The sequence below is a fragment of the Carassius gibelio genome, chromosome A23, assembly GCF_023724105.1.
Source record: "Carassius gibelio isolate Cgi1373 ecotype wild population from Czech Republic chromosome A23, carGib1.2-hapl.c, whole genome shotgun sequence".
Taxonomy (NCBI): Eukaryota; Metazoa; Chordata; class Actinopteri; order Cypriniformes; family Cyprinidae; genus Carassius; species Carassius gibelio.
Genome location: NC_068393.1, coordinates 15,952,509 through 15,965,491, shown reverse-complemented (window position 1 = coordinate 15,965,491; position 12,983 = coordinate 15,952,509). Strand labels below are relative to the sequence as shown.

Sequence of the window (12,983 nt, the reverse complement as noted above, 5' to 3'; positions counted from 1 at the left end):
CAAAATCGTCCCAATTAAAAGAACCAAAGACTTAAACTACTTCAGTCTGTGTGCATTGAATTTATTTAATACACAAGTTCCAAAACTTCAGTTGAATTACTGAAATGAACTTTTTCATGACATTCTAATCTGAGATGCACCTGTATATAGTCTTTGGTTTGTATGATATATCCAGAATTATCATTGCATGAACGATTCTTTTGTGACCAACCATCGTCAGTAATGTGATAACGTGCATGGTTCAGCTAAACTGCTGGAGTTTAAAATATTATGCAAAAAATATTATGCTATTATTTTGAAAAAAACAAAAAAAAACTTTGTTCCAACTAAATGTTAAAATAAATTAAAGATACTTTCATAAAAGAAATACACAAATTAAAAATGTTTTAAAAAATATAAAATTATTGTAAGATTTTTTTCATTAAACTTTAGAGAAAGTGTGCTGTTTTTTGAGTAATTTATAGTGATGTCATGTTTGTGGTGCTCATTTATCTATGTGTGTGTTTCTATGTGAAAGATGAAAATTGTCAGGATATTTAACACAGGCTGTTACACAAGTAGGTTTTTGGAATCCCTTCTTAAGGGAAAAATATGATATGAGAAATGCAAGCTGTAGTTTTGCTGCTGTGATCAGTTGTAAAAAAAAAGAAAAAAAAAAAGGATCCGGTCTGTGCAGATGTTTTGGTCTCCTGGCTCTGTGGTTGTGTGAGAGAAGTTTATGGAAGATTATGGAAGATTCTGAAGTGTGGCGCAGCTGTGAATGCATGTGAAGCTGATGTTTCTGTGGACACATTTAAGTCTTATCTGGTTGTACCAGTGCTGCCAGAAAAAGCCACAAATGTTAAAAAGATGTGGAATGTACTTCAGTCCCGAGCTACTGCTTAAAATGTAATCAGTAATACTGGAGCACAGATACAATTTCGACATAGATCAAAGCTAGATTTTCATCCTACTTCTCCACCAGGATGAGGGAGAGAAGACACCCTCTATCCCTTATACTTAAGATGGGTTATTATCAATTAACCAGGATTACTGGGCTTGAATCTCATCACAAGTTTATTATGAAAGCTTGTAGTAGTTGATCAGTGTATAATCTGCTGTTGACAGACAGTGATGTTACAGTCAATCTTCCTTCCCCATAAACCTCTCTTTCTTTGATTGGACACCAGAAGCAGGCGGTTTGGTGTGAAGAGGGGGATTGTGTAACTTGCAAACTAGCTATCTATTAGATTGTTACAATCTTAGATAAGTTGAAATGTAATTCATTAATGAAAAAAAAAAACACTTTATTTAAAAGGAACTACATTACAGAGGATCTTAAATGCAATTTTTTTTTGTCTTTAAGTGTGGGTGCTTTCTGATTCACATTATACTCTACCGTTATGTTCATTTTACATAATCATGTGAAATTTTCAAAACTGGTACAACTGTTTAACAATAGTCTCTCTCTCTCTCTCTCTCTCTCTCTCTCTCTCTCTATATATATATATATATATATTATCAGAAATAATTTGGTTCATAAAATACATATTTTTTATTTAAATCACAAATTGATAAAACTGATGTATTTAAATATTTTGTTTTAATTTAGTGTGTGTAGTACATCTGATAAATAAATACGACTTTTCAAGCATATCAAGGTGAGACCACTTTTGTATACATTCATGATACTTTATTTGGAAAAACACAAATCTATGAATTCATGATTTTGACATCCTGTCTATGCACATTCCAGTTGACTGGAATGAGTCCACTCCCTTAAAAACTATTTGTGACGACCCTCCCATGTACAAGCCCTAGACAGACAAACCAGCGCCCACATTAATGTGCAAAACCTCAATTAAATAAACGTGACCCACCAGTTAACATTATCTGTCAGATTGCACTAAAATGTTGCATATTTTTTTGCGCTGCAAAAAAGCTATACAATCAGTGAAATGAACAATATTATGATAGATCTAAAACCGATCCATCACCCGCATATGTTATATCTCTATTCTCAATATTTCCACGAAAATATAGGATGGGCTGGCTTAAATATCTTGCTAACAAATGTGAAATGAGTTCAAATGACATCTCTGCTCCACTGTATGTCTTACAACTCACCCATCAAACATTTCATTTGCATAATATTTGATCTGCCTTATAATGAAGTCCTCATGAAGAATGCAATAAAGAGGTCATCTGTTTGGTTGATCATATCTGTTTTGTTAGCTAGGTTTCATGGTTTTGTTGAATCCTCGATGCCCCTGGCAAAGAGACGCACCAGCTGGCCATGAACTCTGTAGAAAGACAAAGTCATATCAGGAAATATTCAAATGAGAAGATGCAAAGTTTTTGGCTTCAAACTCGTCATATATAAAATTTCATATGATTTGCTTACTTCAATAAAATAAATAGGTAAACTGATGCTCAAACATCTGGGGTTGAAATATGTTTTACTGTTTTTTTTAAAGAGTTTCTCATACTAATAAAAGCCTGCATTTATTTGATATAATAAAAACAATAATATTATGAAATATTACTAAAACTTACAGTTACCCTTTTCTTTTTAAATAGATTTGATATGATGGCAAAGCTATTATTTCAATCTTCGGTGTCACATGATCCTTCAGAGATCATTCTAATGTTCTGATTTGTCTGATTTGTCTGATTTGTTATAACCAGGATTTTTTTTCAGGATTCTATAAAGAATATACATTTCAAAAGAACAGCATTTATTGTCTTTATTGTCACTTCGATCAATTTGATGCATCCTTGCCGAATAAAATGTATTTCTTAAAAAAAAGGTCCAATTAAATAGCTCTGACTTGCTCAGCAGACTGATCTCAGTACCTGCATGAGATCTCGGTGTGAGGTAGAATTTCTCCATCGCAGTTCCACACTGATACCGAGCGAGGTTTAGTGCAGTAAGGCCCACACACGAAGCCTTGTCTCTTTACTCTGCTCATTGACACATTTTCTCTCTCCATTCTCTCTGCGAGATGCTGCTGCGAGTGACCTGCAATGTTACTACAGCACAGTTTCTCAGGATCTTCCAGCATACTCTCAGTGGAGGCCTGAATGTCTCGAGCTGCAGCCTCATACTCCTCCTCTTCTTCTTCTTCTTCTTCTTCTTCTTCTCCAGGGGGTAGAGAAAACCGAACAGCCTTGACACGATGAACTTCAACAAAGGGCAGGTCAAACTGAAATGAAAGAAGTTTTGTTTTACTGACTGATTCAACTTTTAGTTTATGTACTTGAATGTCATGTGGTTTTACCTGATCCTGTGTGTTTGTGTGCCTGTGAAGGTATGTGAGGAAACCCAGAGGGTTCGTTTCTCGCACCAGGATGAGGTCAGCTGTCCCATCGGCCAGGTGGGCGGACGGTGAAAGACCTTTTGGGCTCCGGGGACATGAGCTTGACATACAGGTGAGAGAGATGCACTTGAACCTGCCTTCAACAGTCACCCATTCACCTGAGATGAGAACAATTGTAAAAGGTTCAAGATCCTAATATCATTTAATCATCTTACCAATTTTTTTTTCTTAATAGTCTACATCACAAGTGCTTTGTACTGTAGGTCCTCCGAAGCACACTTTGGTACTTAGATGAAAATGGTCAAATACAGATGTACAACATATGAACCACATAGAGAGACAAAGCACAGTGTGATCCCAGTAACAGGTCTCTAAAGAGATGACGCAGACGGTCTTTATACAAACATGCAGCAGATGGTCTTACCCTCTAACTCACTGCTGTACTGGCTCACATGAGTGCTGTAGAGGGAACTGGAGCTGTCAAAGTGGGGGAACAGCCTCTCTTTACTCTCTGAACACACTCGGCACCTACAAATGCACATGAAACATGCTTTTAAAACAATGAGCTGTACAAGCCAAGACTAGCGGGTCAGAGTTATCCGTGAGGACTGGCATTCTCAAAAGCTGTTATTTGGCTGATGAAAGACCCCCCAAAATTGTGCAGTTTAAAACTTGCTACTTTTGCTCATGAGCATGAAATTCCACAAACAGGTTTAAAAACAAATGGAAACCAATAAAATATAAGTTAATTAGTATAAAATATTAATTAATTAATAAAAAATAAGAAATAAAAATATTTTTCGTAATTTAATTTACATTTTCATAGATTTTTTTTAATGTATTATTTAATAACTATTTTTATTTGTAAATTAATATTTATTTATATTAATATTGCTACTAATATTTATTAAATAAACATAAAACATAATTTCACAATTATTTATATCCAATTGTACTGACATTAGGTACTTGTGAGTGTAAAAAAATATAAATAAAATCAGTCTAAAAAAGTATCAAAAAAAGTATTTAGATCAAAATATAAAGAAATTATTTTTTATATATAGTAATAATATATATATAGTATAATTTATCAAATCCTTATTATATATATGCTTTTCATACATTTTTAATTTATTAAAATCCATTAATTTATTTTTTATTGTTATCTTTATCAATAATAATAATAATATAAAATAATAATAATAATAAAAAAAATAATAATAATAATTATTATTATTATTACTCAGTAAAGCCAGTTTAACTCCCATTAGGGGCTTTGCTAGTGTTGATTTTGAATGTTATGTCAGTGGTAATTTAAAGAATAACTCATAATGCATAACATTAGGTTGAATAACCACGAATGTTCCTTTTAATTCAGCAGTCTTTTCTTTTCCTTTGAAACTAGCATTTCACCAGCTATTCTTCTTCTATTAGAGATCAAATTGCTTGAGCGTTCATGGTTACTTAAGAAAAACACTGAGGAATTCCAGCCACTTGAGTTATGTTGATGTGGTAACTGCCAAGAACACTTCATTCCCAAAAGATGAGGCCACACTAATCAGAACGCTAAGCACCCAACCAAATCCATTCAACATATCCATTCCATACATATGAATTCTACCACTAGTCTACCCATAACGGTCATGGGGGATTTTTTAATGTTCATACACAGTTCTGAGTTAGTCGTATCCTTCCAGTTCCTGGGATTTTGCACTGTTGCCTGGGTTTTGGCAAGCTGTTCCCAAGGTCAAAAACAGAGCAAGAAATACTGACCATACAACCTACTTAAAATGCTCTTTATTAAAGTCGTTGTTAGGGGTGTAACGATACGCGTATTCGTATTGAACCGTTCGGTACGACGCTTTCGGTTCGGTACGCGGTACGCATTATGTATACCGAACGGTTCGTTGGACTAATTCATTATATTAAAAAAAAAAAAAAAAAAAAAAAAAAAAAAAAAAGAGAAATATAATGATATGCGTTCAACAAGGTAGCCCAATAACCCAAACGACGTAACAGGCAACGCCCCTGACACTCCCGAAGAAGAAAAAAACACCAACTTATATGTTTATGTTAGGCTACTCAGTCAGGCGCTCGCTCACTCAGTACGCGCTGAAGGCTCGTTGCAAAATGGCCAATGTGTTTAACATACCAGAAAAAAGAAGATCCTCCAGTAACCAACAGGTCTGGTGTTTGGGTGCACTTTGGATTCCCTTTAAGCTATAATGGTGATGGCAAGAGAGTGGTGGATAAAAAAACAACGGTATGTCGCATCTGCAACATGACAGGGTACACCAGCGGGAATACAAAAAAAAAAAAAAAAAAAAAAAAACACCAGCGGGAATACTTGAAACATGTCAACTCATTTACGCTGACATCACCTTATTGTGTCAGTATCTGGGAAAAGACGAAAAAAATGAGAAACAAGCACGCAACAAACTATCCCTGCAGCATTTAGACACCGGTATTATAGCTTACAGGGAATCCAAAGTGCACCCACACCAGACCTGTTGGTTATTTTAGGATCTTATATTTCTGGTCTGTTAAATGCATTAGACATTTTGCAACGAGCCTTCAGCGCGTGCTGAGTGAGCGAGCGCCTTAGGGGCCGTTCACATATCGCGCCTAAAAACGCGTGGAAAACGCTAAGCGCGTCTTTCTCCTCCTTTCCAAAGCGCTCGGGCAGAAGCGCTCATGAGGCGTCTGTCTTTGCTAAGCAACAATGACGTGCTCTCTCCATGAGACGCGGAAATTTCAGCGAATGATAAATGGATTTGCAAGCTCTAAAAATCGCTTGCAGTAGCTCTGCTACTAAATTTATTTCAAAATTGCAATCCATATACAACTGTGAACAGCTGTTCCTTCATCTTGGCTGAGTTTTCAACGTTGTTACGGGAAAGGATGAAGCTGATTGGTTAGTTCTTGTCACATGACCCGCGGTGCGCTTGCAGCATTCTGAAAAGTTGAGATGTTTTTACATTTTGCTGTATCTAAAACGTACCGAACCGAACCGAACCGAACCGTGACATCAGTGTATCGTATCGAACCGAACCGTGAATTTTGTGAACCGTTACACCCCTAGTCGTTGTGTATACAGAGATGGGCACAAATACATCAAAAAGTATTTTGTTACAAATTACAAATACTTACTCATCAAATTAATTTAATTAAAAAAAAGTGATCTGTCCTGTAGTAAACCAATAAAACTTTAATGTAAACCTACACTCTAAAATTTATTTTCAAACTTGTATGTTTTACAAGAAAATAGTTTTCAAGTCTTTCTACTTTCAGTCTTTAAGTCAATATATTAATTGCAGTTTCTCCGAAATTTACTAGCAATTTCTGAGTGAAAGTTATTTCTACACCATTTTTTTTGGTCAGTGTATATATTTATATGCAAGTAAAATATTTAAGGAAAAATGCAGCTCTTTACCCTGAGAGGCAGCGAGTGTTGTCCCGTGGGCTGGATATATGGGAATCAGCGGGGAGGTACTGCACTAGTCCTGGATAGTTCCTGTTACACAAGTACACCATACAACCTACAAGCAGAGCAAACAGACATGGAAATATGAGCCGAGATGGAACTGAGGACTCTTTCTCCTCTCACAATTATGATTATAAGTATTAAGGTAAGCAATAAGCGTTGACCTATCAGTATTCAGTCCAAACTATCATTTCAAGTGATTTAAAGACTGTTGATCCCTTCTGTTGATACCTGAATAATCATATCTGAGAGGGCCCATCCAGCGGTGCCTCTCGCTCTCTGCCAAAACATCTCCATAGAAACCGTAGCCCACCATAGAGACAAAATAACGCACCAGTGTTGACTGATAATGGACAGAACACACGTCCAGAGGCTGAGAGTCTCCTGGTGAGTGAAAAAGGTCCAAGATCCAATTATGTAGTCTATTCATCATTACTCATATTTATATTTAATAAAATTTGTGGGTCATTCATACAACAGCACTGGAAATGTTATGAACTTTGATCAACTTTCATAAGGTTTATTTTTTTTTTCTTGAAAAAATGGAAATGTTGCAGAGACCCATTGAAGATGATGTGCAGATTACCAATGATGATGTGCAGGGTCGATGTCACAGGGTCATTAATGCCCATGGTGGTGAAACACACACAATCTGTAGAGCCTGTGGAGAAGAGTAAACACAGGGAGGTTAACTAACACTCCTCTCACTATCTAAACCATGCATCTGACTGACAACACACTGCAATGGCCACCCTCTTTCACACGTCAGTCACGGAGCTATGCAAACATTGACCTGCTGGAATAATGCCAATGTGGAGGTCACACGGCTGCAGCATTACGGTTGGGTCATGTTCGGAAACTCCCGCCTCCTGCTGGGTTCGTCCAATCACACCCTGCAGCAGCTCGCTGAACATGCCGTCTCCACCCACGCATATGACTCTGAAGGGAAAAAAGATTTGAATGAATATCCTTCTTAAAACCTAAATATAGAGTATTATCAGCAGACTTGATCGAAATACATTTCTATGATTACCCTTTTGGTATTTAGGCAACACTTCACAAAATATGATGGATGGGCTCATGTGACATGAATTATTACAATGACACCATTCTTACCAAACTTCCTTGAATCTTTATTCAAGAGGAATGACCACAGAAAAATAACTTACCCATCAAAACCTGTTAAGTCCTTCTTCAGAATGTAGTCTCTGGCTTGATTTGCTCGTTCAGTCACTAGAAACAAGAAACATCCCCTGTTTTAATTCAAAGGGGTCATATAATGTGAAACCTAGTTGTCCTCGATCTTTTGAAATTAGAGTTTGCTCCATGTATGAATATTCAGTACACAAAATCAGTCCAAAAATGTAATTAATTTAACTTAACTGACCCCTACGGTTATTGAATTATTGACAAATTAACAAAAGCAGGTTTACTCATTTCATAATTAAACTAACAATCATACTTACTTTTTATTATGATTAATAATTAAACATGGTGGGAAAAATATTACAAACATACAGTACATATTTATATATAATGTATATATCACAAACACTACACCATTCAAAATACAGAAAAATATGATTTTTAAACATTCTTTTATTATTTCAAAAGCTTATGTTCACCAAGGCTGCATTTATCTGATCAAAATACAGTAAAAACTGAACACCAAATAGAAATATTTCATAGGAAATCTTTATTTAATAATAGAAAATAAATTGAAATCTTTTGCAACTTTTTAAAAGTCTTTACTTTTTTACCAATTTAATATGTCCTTGGTGAAAGATTTAAGTTTTAAATTAAAATAATTTAAAAAATAATCTTACTGACCTCAGATATTTGAATGACAGTGTGCATGTACTGTATGTAATGTAGTATATATATTATACTTTTTTTCAAGATCTATGATATGACCCCTTTAAAATGCATATTTAGTTATAAAATAAAAATAGACTATAAAAATAAATAATGTAAACTAATAATAGGGACATGCAATTTTCTCTCACAATTTAATACATTTGATAACTTTGCTACTTAATTGAGCCCTCTTACCAAGTCTCGATAAAGATCTACGGATGTTACTTGAGAATCTTACAACCTGACGTGCACGGGGTATCACAGACCAAGCAGGGGGACACTTGATAACTGCTCAGCTATTGAACGGTACAGATAGAGTCTCAGTATCTCACCCACAACATGAGAGCTGATGCCAGCCAGCTCAAACAGAGGGGCCACTAGAGAGTGAAAGATCTGTTTCCCCCTCTTCTTTCCACCAAAAGGATTAATGAACACCAACAACCTGTGAGGACGCGAGGGGCCTGAGAAGGGAGTAGATGATGAAGGGAGAGATGTTAATGAGTCATTAGAAAATAATGAGTCTGGATGAATGATTAAGGGTGTTATTTTCAGCTTTGCATACCGTGGGTTTTAATTGCGGTTTGGAGTTGAGTGATCCATTGATCCCGGACACCCCGACTAGGACAGCAGAACTGGGTCCTGCCCAGACTCCACTGTGCTCTAACGCTGTTTCCTTTGTTGTTGCGCTTCACATAAAATACTTATGTGATTAGAAATAGATAAAAACAAGTTTAGTCTACCATTACTGTGTTTGATCCCTATGCAAGAATTCACTTTCAGAAACGTACATGTAAAATCAAGATCAGTGTCCTCTACTCTCTTCTGGGGTTGGATCTCCACTCGACCCTCCTTCACCCCAATCACCTCTGACACCGGCACTGAAACTAAGAACAACAGACAGACACTTTACGCTCTTGCATAAGTGATATACCAGTTTCTCATATTCTCAAGAAAACATTCCACCATTCCTACTCTGGCCTTTTTTTATGCAGACGTCTTTTATGTTCAAGGTGTACCGTGTTTTTTTTTTAAGCCTGGATGGTGCTGTTCAACTCGTTTTGAGGTCATAAGAATGCAGTCAAAGACAAATTGCCCGGAGGGACTTTCAAACATTATTTTCATTCATCAGCTGAGCGTTGAGCAATACAATCATATGTTTTTGGATTATTCTATTGAATCCAGTCCAACTCCGTCTCTGGATCCTGTTCCAGCATTTATATTGTATTGCAAATAAAAGAAACTCAAACAAAACTATGGGTATAGCGAAAAAAGTATGACTAATCATTTTCTGTATTTCTTGTCAATAAATAAATAGTGGTGCACTCAACATCAAATCATATGGCGGTTAGGCATCTACATGTTTTATGGCTCTTCTTCATCGAAATTAACCAATTATTATCAAGTAATTAATCAGTTATTATTTTTTATGGTTTTTTTTTTTTTTTTTTTACTTATTAACAATAAATGCTGTTGACCTGGTCTCACGTATTATTGTTTTCTTAATATCAGTATCTCGGTGCATTACATACAAAGGTGGAATTTTTCTTTAAAAGACAGCAATTATCATCTCAATTTTTACATTTCTCTAAATTGCTATTTATTTCTTTGCACAAAATGTTTATACTAAGTAGAAAATGACTGTCATTCATAAAACATAATGATACATTATGCATTTAAGTTATTATATTATATTATTTATCTTCCAAAATAAGAGTGACTTTAAGCGAATGATGTGTTAAAGGTAAACTCATTACGTTTTTGTTTCTATTGCTCTTTATTCAATACCAATAATTATTGGCTTATTATTTTAATTTTAAGAGTTTTTGTTGTTGTTGTTCTGGTTACTTAATAAAAATAGATGCTGTTGACTTGGCCTTTTATTATTTAATATTATTTTTAATAATATTAGTAACTCAGTACAGTACATTAGGCGCACAGCTGGTCATGTGATGTCAACATGGCAGCCCCGATGAGGGGGCGACCTGCTGCCTGTAGATATATATATATATATATATATATATATATATATATATATATATATATATATATATATATATATATATATATATATATATATATAAACATAATCTCTCAGAAGTGCTATTCATTAGCCTACTTTTATAATTAGGCTATAAAAATGACAGAGGGCACCTTTAATCGATTTGAATGACTTTAAAGAATTTTGCGACTACTCCTCTACAAATAATAGTGATTCAAACAAATAACATTAATTGAAAACAATTACTACCTCAGTATAGGACCTTTATATCCCATGTAATTTTGTCATACACCCTGAGCAAACCCACAATATGATCTTTGAGTAGCCTATTAGCTTTTAAACCGTCTGATTTAAATAGCAAACAGCTGGCTTAAAACTTGGTCTGTCAGTCTACAGCACCTAGACCGCATTATCAGGCCTCAGGTGAGTTTTAAAAGATAATGAATATCTTAGGCCTACTTGTTTTCTTCTCCCGGTTCCTCTCGTCGATCTCAGTCCAGCAGAAGTACCATCCGCTCAGGAAAGCCCTGTAGCGTTTATCACCGATCCACAGACTCGACTCGACTCTCACCGAATCTATCTCCATCGCCTCTACAGTTCATTTATCTTAGTATTTTATCCATGCAAGAATTTTTGAAGTTGTTCAAGACGTTTAACATTTGAATCGAACAAATATACGCTTTAGTCTGTTTAGACTTTGGTTAAAAAGAGCCTCCGCGTGACACAAGTTTATGTAAGGTAAGTTCCGATTCATTAACCCGGCTGCGTCTTCTCTGCTGCTGTCATAAGCATAGTTGACTGTTCATGCACCTGTCCTGGAAATTTGCATACGCAACTCTCATTGGATAAACATCATATGAATATGCAGATTTTGACCGTAATTCATTATTGTAACAGATCAGGCAAACGGGTTACTTTCAAAAGCTTTATTTTATGAAGTTAATTTCAACTTAACGAAATAAAACTGTTAATTCACGGTGTCTCGTGTTATTAATAAGTTAGGTTTTATAGATTTTAATGTTGAAATAAGTTCTGAGCTAGTGAAATACAGACTACATATAAATATTCTCAAATTATGTATGGATAAATAAAATCACCGTAAAACCTGCTGGGAATAGCAATAACAGATAGGATATTAATGTAAGATTGTCCCTTTTCTGTGACCTTTGTTTTTGCTGTCAATATACAGTTGGTGACTGACTGGTACGACCAGATGACATGACGGTTGAAATGTTATAAAGTGTCATTCTTTTCTTCTTCTTTTTCTTGGTGCAGGATGCAATAACTGAGATTAGTCTGAACACATACGATATGGACATCAGATGTCACAAACACAACTGACAGTCTTGCTTGACTGCATCTTTGGTCTGTTTTTGTGTTTCTTCTCTTCCCTCATAAACCAGGAAAGTTGACTTTCCTGAAAAGCTGCTTAACTCGCCTGACTGCTAAAGATTATATCCACTCAGAAATTGAAGTAATCAAATCGTAAAAGTTTATTATTATTATTATTATTGTCTTCACATGCTAAAATATTAGGATAAAAAAGTTGCATGCATTCTTTGTCGCTAATAATTCTTTTATTTTCATATAGTATAACATGCCATCATTTATATTGATTTATAGACCTTAATTAAAGTGGGAATGACACAAAAAGACGTATGCCCTCCCAAAAGAAATCATTTTCAGTCTTTTCCAGTTTAGTTTGTAATGTACTGTAGGCATGTACCCTGATTTCAGAACAGTTACTCGTAACTTCCAGCAGGTGGAGACAACAGTTTAGATATTCATATACACTGCTCGTAATGAAATACAACTGTTATTGGTTTTTCATAAATTTAATGAGATACCTGTCATAATCAATAAGATTATTCTATATAAACATTTTTCATCTACATTTTCAGTTTTTAGATTATTTTCCGATATTCATGTGTTCCTTTCAGGCATAATTTTCCCTCTCAAGCTATCATTTTGGCAATTTGGATGTGAGGGTTCAAAGAAACTTTATCCAAAATCAATGTAGCGTGAGTTATTTAATTACCGTCAACTACCGTACATCCTCAAATGTAACAATCTGACATAATCCATTTCGTGTCACAAGCAAGGTGCATCTGCATTTCCACAGATACAGTGATGCATCTTGGCTGCTTTCACAAAAATCATTCTCTACAGTTTTGTTTTGGAGTTGCAAGAGAAAATCCAGCTGGGCAGATGAAGTCTAAATTGAAAACAGCTGCTCTACAAACTCATGGCAAGACAGAGGCATATTTTGTCACTGTTATGGATATGACTGGGCATGTAAACAGATCCTGTGCAGATGTCCTTGTGATATTGTTTGGAGAACATT

General features: G+C 35.2%; 1 protein-coding gene across 1 annotated transcript; it reads right to left on the bottom strand.

Annotated features, from left to right (window-relative positions):
• Positions 1-1,467: 1,467 nt before the first annotated feature.
• Positions 1,468-11,426, bottom strand: LOC127944187 (ceramide kinase). The gene is made up of 13 exons (XM_052540012.1): positions 11,099-11,426; positions 9,429-9,524; positions 9,203-9,340; positions 8,973-9,101; positions 7,953-8,016; positions 7,577-7,722; positions 7,370-7,444; positions 7,015-7,167; positions 6,733-6,838; positions 3,724-3,827; positions 3,261-3,457; positions 2,836-3,185; positions 1,468-2,282 (listed from the first exon to the last, which is right to left on the bottom strand). The coding sequence occupies exons 1-13, from the start codon at positions 11,223-11,225 to the stop codon at positions 2,222-2,224; spliced, it is 1,746 nt and encodes a 581-aa protein (XP_052395972.1). The 5' UTR covers positions 11,226-11,426; the 3' UTR covers positions 1,468-2,221.
• Between the last annotated feature and the right edge of the window lie 1,557 nt (positions 11,427-12,983).

Coding starts and splice junctions, on each gene's coding strand:
- LOC127944187 (XM_052540012.1), bottom strand. CDS start 11,225: ATGGAGATAGATTCGGTGAGAGTCGAGTCGAGTCTGTGGATCGGTGAT. Junction 9,525..11,098: donor GAACCGGGAGAAGAAAACAA/GTAGGCCTAAGA, acceptor TGTTGTTCTTAG/TTTCAGTGCCGGTGTCAGAG. Junction 7,445..7,576: donor CATTGGCATTATTCCAGCAG/GTCAATGTTTGC, acceptor TCTTCTCCACAG/GCTCTACAGATTGTGTGTGT.